The sequence below is a fragment of the Balaenoptera physalus genome, assembly GCF_965194825.1.
Source record: "Balaenoptera physalus genome assembly, chromosome: 2".
Classification (NCBI taxonomy): domain Eukaryota; kingdom Metazoa; phylum Chordata; class Mammalia; order Artiodactyla; family Balaenopteridae; genus Balaenoptera; species Balaenoptera physalus.
This window is the reverse complement of record NC_138883.1, coordinates 144982300-145002401: the sequence shown is the minus strand read 5'-3', so window position 1 is coordinate 145002401 and position 20102 is coordinate 144982300. Positions and strand designations below refer to the sequence as shown.

At 39.1% G+C, this 20102-nt stretch overlaps 1 protein-coding gene and 1 long non-coding RNA gene across 9 annotated transcripts in view; one reads left to right on the top strand and one right to left on the bottom strand.

The window, feature by feature from the left end:
- The window catches only part of LOC309654491 (endophilin-A3), a 661335-nt gene that overhangs the window by 96120 nt on the left and 545113 nt on the right, over positions 1-20102 (bottom strand). For all 8 annotated transcript variants that reach the window (XR_014260293.1, XM_082448506.1, XM_082448508.1 and 5 more), the window contains 2 exons: positions 1014-1206; positions 722-901 (listed from right to left, as the gene is read on the bottom strand). Coding sequence is in view for 7 of the 8 variants with exons in the window: in XM_082448506.1 (XP_082304632.1) it covers positions 722-901; positions 1014-1206 (373 nt within the window). In the remaining variant the exon portion in view is untranslated. The remainder of the gene's footprint in view (positions 1-721; positions 902-1013; positions 1207-20102) is intronic.
- LOC309654607 overlaps positions 1-20102 on the top strand; it is a 535162-nt gene that overhangs the window by 8240 nt on the left and 506820 nt on the right. The gene's annotated exons all lie outside the window — the stretch shown is intronic.

Genomic DNA, 20102 nt, shown 5'->3' with positions numbered 1-20102 from the left:
TACTTTGAGGTGTTAGATGGTGTGGAGATGCGAGAGTGGTACAGAGGCCGGGAATCTGGTGGGCAGTGTAATATCAAAGAGAGAACCCTTGGAATAAGGTTAAAAGTCGTGGATTCTGCTCCTACCTTGCAGCTTATTTCAGCTATTTGGGTTTAATTGTCCCCACCTGAAAAATGAGGCATTGCTACTAGACTATATTAAGTCCTGCCAGCACTAAAATGATAGTTTGGAATTCTGCTTATTGCAATTAACGTGAACTTGAGAGGGTAAATGGTAAAATCAGCAATGGTATCAACGGAATGCAGAGGAAGTAAAGGTGTGGAAAATTTTCAGAAAGTGGAAATGTCAGGGTTTAATAAATAATTCTATATAAGGAGACCTAAGGCAGAGAAGAACCAAACCGATTTTGAGTTAATCCTGGGATACAATGACTTTGGTTCTTCCAAAAGAAAGAAGTAACGGGATTTGGTTTAGGAGAAACGTGTTGAGTACAGTTTAAGTAATATTGAGGAAAAACTGAAAACGGATCATTATGTGTAGGTCTGGACCAGGGCACTTACACAACCCAGAGAGTGAGTAAGTGCCTCCTGAAATTTTGCACCCTAGACATTCCACTCACCTCAAACTAGCCCCAGCTCTCATCTCAGGGAGGAAATATTGAAAGGCTGAAAAAAGGGAGGAGCAGAAAAGAAGGGACTGTAAAATTTGCAATGGCCCTTACCTTTGACCAGTCTCCCACAGTTAGATACGGAGGACAGTCTGTTCTGGCACAGGACTTATGAGAAGATGCCTTGGGTCCTTGACACAATTCATCTGAGAGACTCAGAAAGCTGCCATCCGTTAACAGCTGCTGACAGGTGACCCTGCGATTCTGAGTTCCCCCACCACAGGTCCTGGAACACTGAGAAGACAGAAGGAGGTGAGTCAACGGGCTTGGCCCTCTTCAACTTAGTGCAATGCAGGGCTCTTACAATCATCAGCCTGGCGGCCGTGGAGTCACCAGTCTGCCATACCTGCTGCCATTCTTCAATATGCCAGCTAGGAGGGCAATCAAACTGATTGCATGCTTGTAAGGCATGGGGCTTCTCATCTTGGCATTCCTCAGGAGGGGAGGGGGATTCCCCAGGGTGCAGGCAGTACACTTCTCGGGTCTGGATTCCAACACCACAGGTAGCTGAGCAGGGTCCCCAAGAGCCCGTGTGCCACCTGTACCAAAAAGCAAGTGGGCAACATTAACTGTCCAATGGACTCTGTGCAACAACCAGAGCACGGACAAGTTCCTCTCTGGACTTCCAGACTCCACCCGCCACATCCAGATCCTGGAGTCACAGCATCAACATAGGCAATTAAAGTACAGAAATACAATGTTTCAAGGCAAGAAGTGTCAGGAAAGGGTTTAAAGATTTTACCTGTTTGGGAAAGTCCAGAGTAAAAGAGAAGCAGATTTCTCTCCATCCTAACCTACCACCCTACAGCAATAATAAAATCTTAGTTTTGTTTTGAATAGAGCCCCAAGGCAAGGGTGATTTATATAGGTGCCAAAAGAATTTTAAATGCTTAAAAGCACACTTCAGGAAAATTTCAGAGCACCTGGATTCATTATTTGGAATGTCTCTAAGAAAATTCTTTTATGTTAGGATTACAACACATATATATATATAAAATGTGATTCCATTCCAATAAGATCTTGGAAAAATCAGGTTTTCTCACGAAACATCTGTAAAAATTAAAACCCAGGGCAGCTGCTCACGATACATATTTCCAAGTTGCCTTCAAAAAAGATTCTCTCAATTCACACTCTCACCAAAAGCAAGTGAGACGGCCTGGTTTCTTACAACCGCACCAACACTGGACAATATCATTTTAAAAAGTCTCTGCCCGTCTGATGGGTGAAAAATTGTATACAATGATTATTTTAATTTGTGGATATTTAATTCTTAGTAATCATGAATTTTTAACTAGTTACTGTAAAGATATATCATGAGGAAAGAATTTTTAAATGCTTAAAATGTACATTAATAAAAAAATGCTTGCTCCAGGGTAGTTTGTAACAGCAAAAAATTAATTAATTAATTAAATTTTACAAAGTGGAAGGAGGCCATCTAAACATTTAATAATAAAGAGCAAAATAAATAATTGTCTATTCATAAAGCACCATGCTAGCAGCCATTAAAAGTAAAGTAGATATATAGTTACTGACATGGAAATACATTCATGTATTTTTATTAGAAAATAGGTCATAAAATAGCCATGTTATTTTATGCACTATAAATGCATGCAGAAAAAGAATATGGATAATTACACATTGAAATGTTAACAGTGATGATCTCTAAGTGATAGGATTTTTATTTTCTTTATTCTTGCTAGTATCTTCCTCCTGATTTTTCTTATAATAAACATTCATTATCAGAAAAAATAAGTTAGTTCTTTGAAAAATATTAGTGTTTATCTAAAGGTGATTTTTCAGTTTTTCTGATTTCTAACTTTCTATAATAAACATGTTTTATTTATGTGACTAAGAGAAAAAATGAAGAACAGTATTAAAGACAAATAGGGCAAAAAGAGTAAAATCTTAATTTACGAAGGCAAGAGTTCACAATGATGATATAACAAATAAGGAGACTGAATAACAAGCACAAATATGTATGAAATATGAGATGTTAGATAAAAGAAAAATGGAAGGATATGTAATAAAAAATTTTTTAAGCTGTGAAATACTTCTCTAAGCTCCTGGCTTATCAAAAAGATGAATTTTAATAAGAACATAGAGAATTGAATAATACATTTGAAAATTTTGATGAAATACATGTTATTAGGCAACTACAAAAAGTTCTATTCAAGAAAGGGACTAGAGCTTGCTAATTGTGTGATTGAGTGCCTACAAGTTTCTAAGAGACAAGTGAATTCCTATGTTATTTAAAATGTTCCAAAGTAAAGAAGAGGATTAAAGATTTTAATGCATATTATGAAGCTCGGTAAAACCTGAGCACAAAATCTGACAAATGTATATAAAGAAAATATTTTTTATGTATGGTTATATATTCTGAATTCTAAATAAAAGAGAAATATAAATCCTAAGTAAAATGAAAGCAAGTCAATCAAAGGATTAAAATGATACACAGTACACGCTATGGACTGAATGTTTGTATCCCTCCCCAAATTCATATGTTGAATCCCTAACCTCCAATGTGATAGTGTTTGGAAATTAGGCCTTTAGGTAGAAATTAGGGTTAGAAGAGGCCATAAGGGTGGGGCCTTCCTGATGGGACTAGTGCCCTTGTAAGAAGATAAACCAGAGAGCTTGCTCTCTCTCTCTCTCTCTCTTTCTGCCATAAAAGGACACAGTGAGAAGGCAGCTGTCAGCAAGCTGGGAAGAGAGCTCTCATCAAACACTGAACCCTGCTGGCACCTTGATCTTAAAAGTTCTAGCCTCCAGAACTGTGAGAAAATAAACTTTTGTTGTTTAAGCCACCTAGTCTATCACATTTCTGACCACAGTGGAACTATATTAGATAATCCCCTAAATATTTAGAAATTATGCAATAACCTTTTAAATTACTCATGGGTCAAAGAAGAAATCACAATGAAAATTAGACAGTATTTTTAAATGCATGTTAAAAAATATGAAATGTCAAAATCTGTGGGATGCAGCTAAAGCCATGATTAGAAGAAAATCAATGTCTTAAATGCATATATTAAAATGAAAGAAAGGCTGAAAACAATAATCTGTTTCAAGAAGTTAAAAAAACACTATATTAGACCAAAAAAAGTAAAGGAAACAAAAAAGAGATGAGAACAGAAATGAGTAAACTAGAAAACAAAAGTTGGCTGTTCAAAAGACAAATAAAATTGATAAATTTACGGTGAACTATGAAGAACAAAAAAAGAGACAGCATAAACATAAGTAATTTAAGGGTAATCTCAAAGGCATTAAAAATAATAAAAGTATAATAGGTGTAAAATGAAAAACATTATGTCAAACAATAAATAAATTTAAATAAATTTAAAAATTGGATTTTTTTAACTTCAGAAATTAAAAAATTCAATTAACATGCAAAAAGGCAAATGAATATATAAACTAGCATTCATATTCCTTTAGCACTTACCCTTAAATTATAGCGTCTATCACTATAAATGTTGATAACAAAGTCTAGAGTTTCTTGGTATCTCTATTCCTTTTCTTGATCAAGATGAAAGGGCTTCTTGAACTACTCTCATCTGTTACTGTTGTCTAGAATTCTGTTTCTCCTGACTTTTCCATACTTATTTTAATCATTCCTGTTTTGTCTTGTTTTTCCACGGGTTTGGTTGAGTTCATTATATTTTTTATTCTGCTTTCTCCTCTGCTATCTTTTATCCTTAGAGTTACCCTTGGAAATTTAAAGGGCCTATTTAACATCTGTAGAGTTAATCAAAATTATTTCCATCTTCACAAATAGTACAAGGGGCTTAAAGCACTTTAACTCCACAATCAACCTTTGACCCAGTTTTACTAGGCTTTGTTGTCCAATATCTATTTCAAATCCACATTCAGATATTATTATTGACTTGCACAGTCAGTGATTCTTTTTTAGATAGCTGTCTTTACAATGTACTTTGTTCAGTATTCATTCTTATATCTCAGACCGTCCCTCTGGGATCAGTTTTCTGCTTAATAAACACATTCTTTTAAAATTATCTTTAGTGAAAGTTTGCTGATAGTAAAGTCTCCTGGTTTTGCTCACCTAGAATTTCTAACATAATACTAGTTAACATTTATCGATCACTTACCATGGGCCAAGCTCTTTTTAGAGTACTTTACATGTATTAACACACTTAATCCTCATATCACCTGTAAGGCCACGGTTTGCTGACCCCATTACAATCTGAAAATACCCTTGTTTCATCTTTGATATATTGTTCACTAAGTATGCGATTCCAGGCTGACAGTTATTTCCTCTGAGCCATCTGAAGATAATATTCCATTATTACTAATGAGAAGAATACTGTCAGTTTTTGCTGTTCCTCTTATACATCTCTTTTCTCTGATTGCTTCTGAGATATTTTCTTTGTCTTTGGAGTTCCAAGGCTTCCCAATCATGTGTCTAGGTGTGTATTTCTTTTTTATTTTTCCTGCTTGGGATTTGTTGTAACTCCAGATTCTCAGGATTCATATTTTTCATTAACTCCAAAATATTCTCAGCCATTATCTCTTTGAATATTACCTGCTATCTTTTTGTAGCTTCATTTAGATATATACCTTCTCAATATTTCCTCTGTATTTCTTACCTCTAGTGCATATTTTACATATCTCGTTTGCTCTCTGTGCTTTTTTCCCAGGTAATTTCTTCAGATCTCTCTTCTACTTCACCTGTTTGCCCCATTCCATAACTTTTAAATGTCAGTGATTTTATATTTAACCTAGGTATTCTATTAGGTTGAACCATATGAAATTGCCAATATTTGACCATTTTTGACCAATGAAATTTAAGTTTTATATGGTTCAACCTAATATTTGGTTCTTTAAAAAATCTGTCCAAGTATTTTTGATAGGTTGTTCCTAGCTTAGGTTTTCATTTCCAGTTTTATACCTTTAAGTATTTTAAACAAACTTATTTTATTTTCTGTATCTGATAATTCCAATTATCTGATGCTCTGTGTATCTGATTCCCCACTGATTCTCCCACGTTGTTTATTCCTGAGTTTTTTGATTTTTGATTATGAGGTCATTCCCATTAGGTCTTTGTGGGAATTTTAAGTTCTAGGTGGAAGTTACATCATTTCTCTACACAGAATTTGCATTACGTCTGTCAAAACCAATGTGAATTAATTTTTCAGATCACATAGTCAGATGCATATAACCCCCCCTCCTGCATAAAGGGCTGTTGGTAGCTGTCCCTAGGGAGGTACTAACTTTTATACTGGGTTACCACTCTAGATTCATGCCTCAGCTTCGTTTTGGCTACTGAGGATTTCCCCTACTTTCTTACAAGCTTAGTTCTACATTTCAAGTTATTTTTACATATTTTACCTGGTATTTTAGCTTTAACAAAAGGGCATTCAGGATATCTAGTCCATCACAAGGCTAAAAATGGACATCCACATTCATATACTTGAAAGTTTAGAAAGTTTAGCTCTAGGATGATCATGACTTTCCCTGAGTTCTCTGAAGATGTTATTCCTTTGTTTTCTGGAAACTCCACTTGTTAATAAGTTCTTGGGGTTAATATGTCTTTCATGTCTTATAGCTTTTAAGAATTTCTTGTCATCCTTGATTTTCTGCAGTCTCACTATGTCCTATCAAAGTGGGGATTTGTTTCCACTTATTTCTCTTGATACTAGAAGTATTTTTTCCTGAGTTTTAGTAAACAGTTTAATATCTTGCTTCTCTGCCTTTATTTCCCTATTTCTGCACTTTCTTCTCTTTTCCCCAAATCATCAACCTTCTGTGGTTTGATTCATTTGACATCCTCAGCACTATCTTCAAGTCACCAACTCTTTCAATTGTCTATAGCTTATTCTTTTATTTCATTGACTTTTTTTCATTTCTAGGTTTTCTAATGCTTTCTTTATAATACACATCTATTCTTACCACATTCCTGCCTATTTCTATTTCAAAATTTCTAGTTCTTTACATGGATATTATTTATTAGTTATTTCTCCAAAGATCCCAATAATACTTAGTTTAAAGTATTTTTCAGATTGTTCTTATATTTTAATTTCTTCTGGAGTGAATTCATCTTTCAACTATTGAATCTGTGGACTATCTTCATAAGTATTAGATTTTTTTACATGCTTTGGAACTTCATTTTGCAGCCTCAACTGGAAGAGGGGATTCTCCCCCTCCACCTCCTTCAATCCTTTTCTCTGTCTCTTAACCCTTCCTGTCTCAGTTTTGTTTGCCTCCATCTAGCCCTCCAGGGTCTCCAGTCTAGATCAAGGTCTTATATGGACAAAGTGGCACAGAAGCACTATAAGGACACTGACAATCCAACCACCAAGCCAACAGGTAATCTGGGGCGGTACGTGGTCCCAGGCCTCTATCTGTGTCTGTCCTTCCTCTCCACAAGTGAGCAGCCTCAGGTAAACAATGGCTTCAGGTTGTGATTAGCAGCAGCTTTTGTTCTTTTTTTTCACAAAGAAGCAAAGAACATGGGTCCTCTCCCACGAATTAAAAGGAAGATGTTAAGTCCCTGCTATCCACAGGATTGGATATAATTGGAAGTATATAAGTTAACCTATTAACTAGCCTATTAATATCTAAATTTCCAGGAGCTTTAGAGGTGAGGGAAATCACCAATAGTAGATATATAGGTCATACTTTGATGACAATCAGACTACATGGCTAAGTAATGAGAAGGCTTTTGTTGCACTATTAAAACAACTCAGCTTAACTATGTAATTTATTTGAAGTGACTTCAGGATGATCAGTCTTTCAAGAAAGTATGTAATTAGAAGAATCAATTAGTGCCATAAGGAACCAGAAGTGGAACCATTTTTATTCAAGAAATGGATAACAATTTCTTATTAACAGACAATGAACTAAACACAGAATTTTTTTTTTTTAATTCAAGAACTGGGTAACAAGTCGGTACAGAAACACATTACTCTTGCCTCCTGTTTCCCTACTTCCCTGTGTTGATTTCTGTCATAGAAGAAGGCTCTTCTCGGACTAGTGGGACCATCAAGTAACCCCGCATGTTTCTATGAACCGCTGGCTCTCTCTTGGAAAAAGCAAACTCCATAAATAGCAGACACTCAGCAGTTATAGGATAGACCAAGGGGAGTAACCCCATAAAAGCAAATAAACATACAACACCCCACCTCGGAGAGTTCAGGCTAATACATCAAATACATTTGCCTTTGGATAAATAAAGATCTACTGACTGTCCAATCCAATCTCACTGGTAAGTTTCACCCTGGGGTAATATTTTACTGCTATTGCCCTTGGAGTCAGTAAATATTTGTATGGAAATATTGTGCAACACCCTGTTCCTGTTATTCCTACACCACTGGTTTCTAGAACCTAAAACATTTTTGTAAAATTACCTTTATTTTGGCATCAACCCTTTGTCTCTGCTGGTTTTTTTCCAATATGACTCTCAACCTTCAAAAAGTTTATTAAATTTGCAACTTCAAAATGAGGAATAGTATTTCTCTTCACATAAAAGCAGACCCTTAATTTTGCAAGTGGCCAAGATATAGTGTGTTGTCTTAGTCCTAGCTTGAAAGCTCTGTGAGCAAGATGCTGCTGAAGAAGATAATGTGCAGGATCTCTCGCTGAGGCTGAGAGAAGGAAGGGATCCTGCACGTGGGCTGGTGCGTGAATAAACCAGCATGCTTCCATCGGCAGCCTTAAGGAACAGTTTATAGACTTGTTGTCAAATCTTGCCCTGATTGGTAAGCCAAGGAAGGACAGCACTGCAAAACAAACTCAACCCTGCCTTGGCCTCCTGGGCAGGTCAAGCAAAGGCTGTTATTCTTAGAACTAAAACAAACCCTGAGCATTTCAAACAACTCATGAGTAGATATGAGGATAATTGCGAAAACACTAGGCAGAGTCCTAGAGATGTGAGTGAAAAATGCAACCTGAAAGCATGACTCAACAATGAAAGACTAGAGCTGAAAGGGACCTTGGTGATCATAAAGTCTGACACCTTTCATCAATATTCAGATTAAGAAACTAGGCCCAGAGAGCTAAGGGACATGTCTGAAATGCCTTGATGGAGGTAGAACTAGGGCTCTATCCCATTCCCCTGACCCACTCCCACTTCTCTCTGGACTATTAAGACTTACCCCTATCAAGTGTCTAAGGTTAGGGTCCCATTTCACATTGTTGGGCTTCATTATACCAGTGAGAAGTGAGCCACTGCTTACTTTTATGGTAGAGTATTAGCTTATTTCCTGGAGGAGGGCTCCAGGCAGAGGGCACGGTATGTGCAAAGGCCCAGAAGGCATGAATGAGCATGAACATGGGTCATAGTGAATAATTTAGTGTGGCTGCTGGGCAAGTTCCTCAGTGAGTGCCTCTGTGTGTGTGTGTGTGTGTGTGTGTGTGTGTGTGTGTGTGTGTAGCGTGTGATGAGGTTAGAGTGGTCATGATAGGAAATGTGGTTCAAGAACCTAAAACCAGGGTAACAAAGACTTTATTTGCTGTTATGGGTTGAACTCTTTTCTTCAAAAAGATGTTGAAGTCCTAACTGCTAGTGCCTAGAAATGTGACTTTATTTGGAAATAGGGTCTTTACAGATGATCAAGTTAGGATGAGGTCATTAGACATTGGGCCCTGATCCAATATGAGTAGTGACCTTATAAAAGGGAAATTTCGATGCAGAGACATACAGAGGGAAGAGGATATGAAAACACATGAGGAATGCCATCCACAAGCTAAGGAACGCTCAAGCTACCAGAAGTTAGGAGACAGGCAGAGAACAGGTTTTCCCTCACAGCCCTCTGAAGGAACCAACCCTGCCAAAACACCTTGTTTATGGACTTCTGGTCTCCAGATTGGTGAGACAATAAACTTCTATTTTTTAAGCCACTCAGTTTGTGGTACTTTGTTATGGCAGCCCAAGGAAACAAATACCTATGCCAAAGTAAAGAATGTGGATTTTCCACAGGTAAAGGGAAGTCATTGAAGGGCTTTTTGTGGAAGCTCACACGGTCATTCTACAATTTAGAAGGATCTTTCATAATCACATGTGTGCATGTGGATCAGGGAAACACTAGAAGCAGGAGTTTATTTAGGAACTAAGAAACCGTTCAGTCAAAACATCTGAATCAAGGCAGTTAGGAATGGATAGGACCTGGGAATTAACATACTAAGACAAATATCATATGATATCACTTATATGTGGAATCTAAAATATGGCACAAATCAACATATCTATGAAACAAAAACAGACTCACAGACATAGAGAACAGACTTGTGGTTACCAAGAGGGAGGGGTTTGGGGAGGGAAGTATTGGGAGCTTGGGATTAGCAGATGCAAACTATTATATATAGGATGGATAAACAACAAGGTCCTACTGTATAGCGCAGGGAACTATATTCAATATCCTGTGATAAACCATAATGAAAAAAATATGAAAAAGAATATATATATATGTATAACTGAGTCACTTTGCTGTACAGAAGAAATTAACACAACACTGTAAATTAACTATACTTCAATAAAATGTAAAAACAAAACAAAAACACCTCTGCAAAACCCTGGAGCACAGAGGGGCACGATTTGGGAAGCAGTATTTTTGAAGGATGCTCTGAGCATTTCTGGAACAGACAGCAGAGATGCAATGATATTCATGGCTACAAATCTAAAAGCAGAGTCAACATCTTGATGAAGAATATTTGCGGCAGTATATAAACAGTAAAAAGGAAATGACAAGCTAAGGAAAAACTATTGCAGATTCACATGGAAGCAGGCTTTAAATGGGGCATACTCAAGTGGAATTGTGGCCGGTTGGGTACCTCGTTTAAGGACATTTATTAAAAATTTGTAATTGATCTCATCATCTCTATCACTGTTCTCCCCATTTCAGGGTTTGAGCAGTCTTTCAAAAATGTGACTTTATCATTTCATTGTTTAAAGCCTCCAATGGCTCCCCACTGATTCTCTGGATCACGTCTAAATGCCTACCATGGCCCTGCCAGGTCTGATCTCATCTCAGGATACACTGACTTCCCTTCTGTCCAGTTTCCTGAACACACCAACTTCTTCCTTTCCTCGGGGTCTTTGCACATGCTGTTCCTTCTGCCTAGAACACACCTTCCTCTACACTTCCCCTGGCCAACTTCTACTCTGCTTTCACATCTCAACTCACATAGAACTTCCTTAGAAAGGCTCCTCTGACCACCTGCACCTAACCCTCAGCCCCCACCAATCTATATTAGGTCCTCACGTTACTCTTGTTCCTGAGACCTTTTCTGTTTCTTTATAGCATTTATTATAATTTAAGTAATATACTTATTTATGTTTCTGTTTTTTTAACTCTTCCTTCTACCCCATTCCAAGACTCAAGTTTAAGGAACCAGTTTACAAAATCACATAGAGCATGATTCCAATTTCGTGGGAAAATATGTTGAGATATTAAACTATGTTTTTCACTTCCTGTATTTCCCCTTGTCTCTTACCCCAGTTCAGATGGGTGGTCTCCATCTTACAGGGCCTCAGAGGAGGGATGGGGCAGGGGAGGAAAACAGAAACTCCGGCTTTTCCAAAAATATCTGAATCATTGGTTTCAATATTAGAATAAGAAAAAACTGAGAAACCTAAGATAAGTAATTTGGATTACTAAGGTGTTCAATACTTAACATGAGTGCTATTTCCCTAAAGATGAAAGGGAGCAGGCTTCAAGATAGCGGAAGAGTAAGACGTGGAGATCACCTTCCTCCCCACAAATACATCAGCAATACATCTACATGTGGAACAACTCCTACAGAACACCTACTGAACGCTGGCAGAAGACCTCAGACCTCCCAAAAGGCAAGAAACTCCCCACGTACCGGGGTAGGGCAAAAGAAAAAAGGAAAAACAGAGACAAAAGAATAGGGACGGGACCTGCACCAGCGGGAGGGAGCTGTGAAGGAGGAAAGGTTTCCACACACTAGGAGGCCCCTTCGCGGGCAGAAACTGCGGGTGGCGGAAGGGGGAAGCTTCGGAGCCACGGAGGAGAGCACAGCCACAGGGGTGCGGAGGGCAAAGCGGAGATATTCCCGCACAGAGGATCGGTGCCGAGCAGCACTCACCAGCCCGAGAGGCTTGTCTGCTCACCTGCCGGGGCGGGCGGGGGCTGGGAGATGAGGCTCGGGCTTCGGTCGGATCCCAGGGAGAGGACTGGGGTTGGCGGAATGAACACAGCCTGAAGGGGCTAGTGCGCCACAGCTAGCCGGGAGGGAGTCTGGGGAAAGGTCCGGAGCTGCCGAAGAGGCAAGAGACTTTTTCTTGCCTCTTTGTTTCCTGGTGCGTGAGGAGAGGGGATTAAGAGCGCCACTTAAAGGAGCTCCAGAGACGGGCGTGAGCCGCGGCTATCAGCGCGGACCCCAGAGACGGGCATGAGATGCTAAGGCTGCTGCTGCCGCCACCAAGAAGCCTGTGAGCAAGCACAGCTCACTCTCCACACCTCCCCTCACGGAAGCCTGTGCAACCCGCCACTGCCAGGGTCCTGTGATCCAAGAACAACTTCCCCGGGAGAACACACGGTGCACCTCAAGCTAGTGCAACGTCACGCGGGGCTCTGCCACCACAGGCTCGCCCTGCATCCGTACCGCTCCCTCCCCCCGGCCTGAGTGAGCCAGAGCCCCCGAATCAGCTGCTCCTTTAACCCCGTCCTGTCTGGGCGAAGAACAGACGCCCTCAGGCAACCTACACGCAGAGGCGGGTCCAAATCCAAAGCTGAACCCTGGGAGCTGTGCGAACAAAGAAAAGAGAATCTCTCCCAGCAGCCTCAAGAGCAGCAGATTAGATTTCCACAATCAACTTGATGTACCCTGCATCTGTGGAATACCTGAATAGACAACGAATCATCCCAAATTGAGGAGGTGGACTTTGGGAGCAACGATATATATTTTTTCCCCCCTTTTTCTCTTTTTGTGAGTGTGTATGCGTATGCTCCTGTGTGTGATTTTGTCTGTATAGCTTTGCTTTTACCATTTGTCCCAGGGTTCTGTCTGTCTGGTTTTTTTGTTTGTTTGTTTATTTTTTGTTTTTTCTTTTGGTATAGTTTTTAGCGCTTGTTATCATTGGTGGATTTGTTTTTTGATACGGTTGCTCTCTTCTTTCTTTCTTTTTTTAAATTTTTTTTAAATAATTATTTTTTATTTTAATAACTTTATTTTATTTTATTTCATTTTATTTTTATCTTTTCTTTCTTTCTCCTTTCTGCCTTCCTTCCTTCCTTCTTTCCTTTCTTCCTTTCCTTCTTTCCTTCTTTCCTTCTTTCTTTTCTTCCTTTCTTTCTTTCTTTCTTTCTTTCTTTCTTTCTTTCTTTCTTTCTTTCTTTCTTTCTGTCTTTCTTTCTGTCTTTCTTTCTTTCTTTCTCTCTTTTATTCTGAGCCATGTGGATGACAGGCTCTTGGTGCTCCAGCCAGGCATCAGGGCTGTGCCTCTGAGGTGGCAGAGCCAAGTTCAGGACATTGGTCCACCAGAGACCACCCAGCTCCACATAATATCAAACAACGAAAATCTCCCAGAGATCTCCATCTCAACGCCAAGACCCAGCTCCACTCAACAACAAGCAAGCTACAGTGCTGGACACCCTACGCGAAACAACTGGCAAGACAGGAACACAATGCCACCCATTAGCAGAGAGGCTGCCTAAAATCATAATAAGGTCACAGACACCCCAAAACACACCAGCAGACGTGGACCTTCCCACCAGAAAGACAAGATCCAGCCTCATCCAGCAGAACACAGGCATTAGTCCCCTCCACCAGGAAGCCTACACAACCCATGGAACCAACCTTAGCCACTGGCGGCAGACACCAAAATCAACGGGAACTACGAACCTGCAGTCTGCGAAAAGGAGACACCAAACACAGTAAGTTAAGCAAAATGAGAAGACACAGAAACATACAGCAGATGAAGGAGCAAGGTAAACACCTATCAGACCTAAAAAAATGAAGAGGAAATAGGCAGTCCACTTGAAAAAGAATTCAGAATAATGATAGTAAAGGTGATCCAAAATCTTGGAAACAGAATGGAGAAAATACAAGAAACGTTTAACAAGGACCTAGAAGAACTAAAGAGCAAACAAACAATGATGAACAACAAAGTAAATGAAATTAAAAATTCTCTAGAAGGGATCAATAGCAGAATAACTGAGGCAGAAGAATGGATAAGTGACCTGGAGGATAAAATAGTGGAAATAACTACTGCAGAGCAGAATAAAGAAAAAAGAATGAAAAGAATTGAGGACAGTCTCAGAGACCTCTGAGACAACATTAAATGCACCAACATTCGAATTATAAGGGTCCCAGAAGAAGAAGAGAAAAAGAAAGGGACTGAGAAAATATTTGAAGAGATTATAGGTGAAAACTTCCCTAATATGGGAAAGGAAATAGTTAATCAAGTCCAGGAAGCACATAGAGTCCCATACAGGATAAATCCAAGGAGAAACACGCCAAGACACATATTAATCAAACTATCAAAAATTAACTACAAAGAAAAAATATTAAAAGCAGCAAGGGAAAAACAGCAAATAACATACTGGTTATCAGCAAATAACATATGGGGGAATCCCCATAAGGTTAACAGCTGATCTTTCAGCAGAAACTCTGCAAGCCAGAAGGGAGTGGCAGGATATACTTAAAGTGATGAAGGAGAAAAACCTACAACCAAGATTACTCTACCCAGCAAGGATCTCATTCAGAGAAATTAAAACCTTTAGAGACAAGCAAAAGCTAAGAGAATTCAGCACCACCAAACCAGCTTTACAACAAATGCTAAAGGAAATTCTCTAGGCAGGAAACACAAGCGAAGGAAAAGACCTACAATAACAAACCCAAAACAATTAAGAAAATGATAATAGGAACATACATATCAATAATTACCTTAAATGTAAATGGATTAAATGCTCCAACCAAAAGACATAGACTGGCTGAATGGATACAAAAACAAGACCTGTATATATGCTGTCTACAAGAGACCCACTTCAGACCTAGGGACACATACAGACTGAAAGTGAGGGGATGGAAAAAGATATTCCATGCAAATGGAAATCAAAAGAAAACTGGAGTAGCAATTCTCATATCAGACAAAATAGACTTTAAAATAAAGACTATTACAAGAGACAAAGAAGGACACTATATAATGGTCAAGGGGTCAATCCAAGAAGAAGATGTAACAATTGTAAATATTTATGCACCCAACACAGGAGCACCTCAATACATAAGGCAAATACTAACAGCCATAAAAGGGGAAATCGACAGTAACACAATCATAGTAGGGGACTTTAACACCCCACTTTCACCAATAGACAGATCATCCAAAATGAAAATAAATAAGGAAACACAAGCTTTAAATGATACATTAAACAAGATGGACTTAATTGATATTTATAGGACATTCCATCCAAAAAGAACAGAATACACTTTCTTCTCAAATGCTCATGGAACATTCTCCAGGATAGATCATATTTTGGGTCACAAATCAAGCCTTGGTAAATTTATGAAAATTAAAATCGTATCAAGTATCTTTTCTGACCACAACGTTATGAGACTAGATATTAATTACAGTAAAAAAATCTGTAAAAAATACAAACACATGGAGGCTAAAAATTACACTACTTAATAACCAAGAGATCACTGAAGAAATCAAAGAGGAAATCAAAAAATACCTAGAAACAAATGACAATGAAAACACGATGACCCAAAACCTATGGGATGCAGCAAAAGCAGTTCTAAGAGGGAAGTTTATAGCAATACAATCTTACCTTAAGAAACAAGAAACATCTCAAATAAACAAACTAACCTTACACCTAAAGCAATTAGAGAAAGAAGAACAAAAAAACCTCAAAGTAGCAGAAGGAAAGAAATCATAAAGATCAGATCAGAAAAAAATGAAAAAGAAATGAAGGAAACGATAGCAAAGATCAATAAACTAAAAGCTGATTCTTTGAGAAGATAAACAAAATTGATAAACCATTAGCCAGACTCATCAAGACAAAAAGGGAGAAGACTCAAATGAACAGAATTAGAAATGAAGAAGGAGAAGTAACAACTGACACTGAAGAAATACAAAGGATCATGAGATATTGCTACAAGCAACTATATGCCAATGAAATGGACAACCTGGAAGAAATGGGCAAATTCTTAGAAATGCACAACCTTCCGAGACTGAACCAGGAAGAAATAGAAAATATGAACAGACCAAACACAAGCACTGAAATTTGAACTGTGATTAAAAATTTTCCAACAGACAAAAGCCCAGGACCAGATGGCTTCACAGGCAAATTCTATCAAACATTTAGAGAAGAGCTAACACTATCCTTCTCAACCTCTTCCAAAATATAGCAGAGGGAAGAACACTCCCAAACTCATTCTACGAGGCCACCATCACCCTGATACCAAAACCAGGCAAAGATGTCACAAAGAAAGAAAACTACAGGCCAATATCACTGACGAACATAGATGCAAAAATCCTCAACAAAATACTAGCAAACAGAAAACCAACAGCATATTAAAAGGATCATATACCATGATCAAGTGGGGTTTATCCCAGGAATGCAAGGATTTTTCAATATACACAAATCAATGAATGTGATACACCATATTAACAAATTGAAGGAGAAAAACCATATGATCATCTCAATAGATGCAGAGAAAGCTTTTGACAAAATTCAACACCCATTTATGATAAAAACCCTCTAGAAAGTAGGCATTGAGGGAACTTACCTCAACAGAATAAAGGCCATATATGACAAACCCACAGCCGACATCATCCTCAATGGTGAAAACTGAAATCATTTCCACAAAGATCAGGAACAAGACAAGCTTGCCCACTCTCACCACTATTATTCAACATAGTTTTGGAAGTTTTAGCCACAGCAATCAGAGAAGAAAAAGAAATAAAAGGAATCCAAATCGGAAAAAAAGAAGTAAAGCTGTCACTGTTTGCGGATGACATGATACAATACATAGAGAATCCTAAATAAGCTACCAGAAAACTACTAGAGCTAATCAATGAATTTGGTAAAGTAGCAGGATACAAAATTAATGTACAGAAATCTTTTGCATTCCTATACACTAATGATGAAAAATCTGAAAGTGAAATTAAGAAAACTCTCCCATTTACCACTGCAACAAAAAGAATAAAATACCTAGGAATAAACCTACCTAAGGAGACAAAAGACCTGTACTCAGAAAATTATAAGACACTGATGAAAGAAATCAAAGATGATACAAATAGATGGAGAGATATACCATGTTTTTGGATTGGAAGAATCAACATTGTGAAAATGACTCTACCACCCAAAGCAATCTAAAGATTCTATGCATCCCTATCAAACTACCACTGGCATTTTTCACAGAACTAGAACAAAAAATTTCACAATTTGTATGAAAAAACAAAACACCCCGAATAGCCAAAGCAATCTTTTTTTTTAAAGTTTTAAATTATTTATTTATTTATTTTTGGCTGTATTGGGTCTTTGTTTCTGTGCAAGGGCTTCCTCTAGCTGCGGCAAGCAGGGGCCACTCTTCATCGTGGTGTGTGGGCCTTTCACTACCGCATCCTCTCTTGTTGCAGAGCACAGGCTCCAGACACGCAGGCTCAGTAGTTGTGGCTCACGGGCCTAGTTGCTCCGCGGCATGTGGGATCTGCCCAGACCAGGGCTCGAACCCATGTCCCCTGCACTGGCAGGCAGATTCCCAACCACTGAGCCACCAAGGAAGCCCCAGACAAAGCAATCTTGAGAAAGAAAAGCGGAGCTGAAGGAATCAGGCTCTCTGACTTCAGACTATACTACAAAGCTACAGTAATCAAGACAGTATGGTAGTGGCACAAAAACAGAAATACAGACTAATGGAACAGGATAGAAAGCCCAGAAATAAACCCACACACATATGGTCACCTTATCTTTGATAAAGGAGGCAAGAATATACAATGGAGAAAAGACAGCCTCTTCAATAAGTGGTGCTGGGAAAACTAGACAGCTACAAGTAAAAGAATGAAATTTGAACACTCCCTAACACCATACACAAAAATAAACTCAAAATGGATTAAAGACCTAAATGTAAGGCCAGACACTATCAAACTCTTAGAGGAAAACATAGGCAGAACACTCTATGACACAAATCACAGCAAGATCCTTTTTGACCCACCTCCTACAGAAATGGAAATAAAAACAAAAATAAACAAATGGGGGCTTCCCTGGTGGTGCAGTGGTTGAGAATCTGCCTGCCAATGCAGGGGACACGGGTTCGAGCCCTGGTCTGGGAAGATCCCACATGCCGCGGAGCAACTGGGCCCATGAGCCACAACTACTGAGCCTGCACGTCTGGAGCCTGTGCTCCGCAACAAAAGAGGCCGCGATAATGAGAGGCCCGCGCACCGCGATGAAGAGTGGCCCCCGCTTGCCGCAACTGGAGAAAGCCCTCGCACAGAAACGAAGACCCAACACAGCCAAAACTAAATATAAATAAATAAATTTATTAAAAAATAAACAAATAAACAAATGGGACCTAATGAAACTTAAACGTTTTTGCACAGCAAAGGAAACCATAAACAAGACGAGAAGACAACCCTCAGAATGGGAGAAAATATTTGCAAGTGAAGCAACTGACAAAGGATTAATCTCCAAAATTTACAAGCAGCTCATGCAGCTCAATATCAAAAAGACAAACAACCCAATCCAAAAATGGGCAGAAGAGCTAAATAGATATTTCTCCAAAGAAGATATACAGATTGCCAACAAACACATGAAAGAATGCTCAACAGCATTAATCATTAGAGAAATGCAAATCAAAACTACAATGAGGTATCTTCGCACACCGGTCAGAATGGCCATCATCAAAAAATCTACAAAGAGTAAATGTTGGAGAAGGTGTGGAGAAAAGGGAACCCTCTTGCACTGTTGGTGAGAATGTAAATTGATACAGCCACTATGGAGAACAGTATGGAGGTTCCTTAAAAAAGTAGAAATAGAACTACCATATCACCCAGCAATCCCACTACTGGGCATATACCCTGAGAAAACCATAATTCAAAAAGAGTCATGTACCACAATGTTCATTGCAGCCCTATTTACAGTAGCCAGGACACGGAAGCAACCTAAGTGTCCATCGACAGATGAATGGATAAAGAAGATGTGGCACATATATACAATGGAATATTACTCAGCCATAAAAAGAAATGAAATTGAGTTATTTGTAGTGAGGTGGATGGACCTAGAGTCTGTCATACAGAGTGAAGTAAGTCAGAAAGAGAAAAACAAATACCGTATGCTACCACATATATATGGAATCTAGAAAAAAAAATGGTCATGAAGAACCTAGGGGCAAGACGGAATAAAGACGCAGACCTACTAGAGAATGGGCTTGAGGACACGGGGAGGGGGAAGGGTAAGCTGGGACAAAGTGAGAGAGTGGCGTGGACATATATACACTACCAAATGTAAAATAGATAGCTAGTGGGAAGCAGCCGCATAGCACAGGGAGATCAGCTCGGTGCTTTGTGACCACCTAGAGGGGTGGGATAGGGAGGGTGGGAGGGAGGGAGACGCAAGAGGGAAGTAATATGGAGATATATTTATAACTGATTTACTTTGTTATAAAGCAGAAACTAACACACCATTGTAAAGCAATTATACTCCAATAAAGGTGTTAAAAAAAAAAAAAGTTGAAAGGGATGTTCCAAATGGATATAGCCTCAGCACCACCTCCCATATGCTTGATGTTCTTGGAAAGCTCCGGACAGACTTGACAAAGTGGGCATCCTGACTCCCAGTTAGATCCTAATAGTCGTACTGTATTGTCTCTTCTGCAATTTTCTGCTAGTGTTCTGGTACGGATGACTCTGGAATTCAGTAAACCTGGGGGTGGAAATGGGATGTCCAGGAAAGAAGATTTCCCTATGCTGTTTCTGGGCCTTGCTCACCAAAGTACGTCTGTAGGTCTTTACTGCCTCCTCTCAGCTGAGCACAGCAAGATGGCTCTAACGCAAGTCAAGAAGTTCCCCGTATTTCCTTAGCCGACAACTTAAGTCAGAAATATGGCAATGGACCCCATCTTTATCCATTCTTCTGTTGATGGACATTTAGGTTGCTTCCATGTCCTAATGAGAACCTACTGTATAGCACAGGGAACTCTACTCAATGCTCTGTGGTGATCTAAATGGGAAGGAAATCCAAAAAGGAGGGGATATATATGTATACGTATAGCTGATTCACTTTGCTGTACAGCAGAAACTAACACAACGCTGTAAAGCAACTACATTCCAATAAAAATTAAAAAAAAAAGAAATACAGCTATATAAAACCCTGTGCCTGGCTTACTGCAGGTGTGGTCTCCCCAGGGATGAAGCACGCATTGAGCTGGCCTCTTCCCAAGACTCTGCAGGTTAGAGACCAAGACCCACAAGGAAAGGGCCCATCTGTGGGATACATAAGACTGGATCTCCAGGATG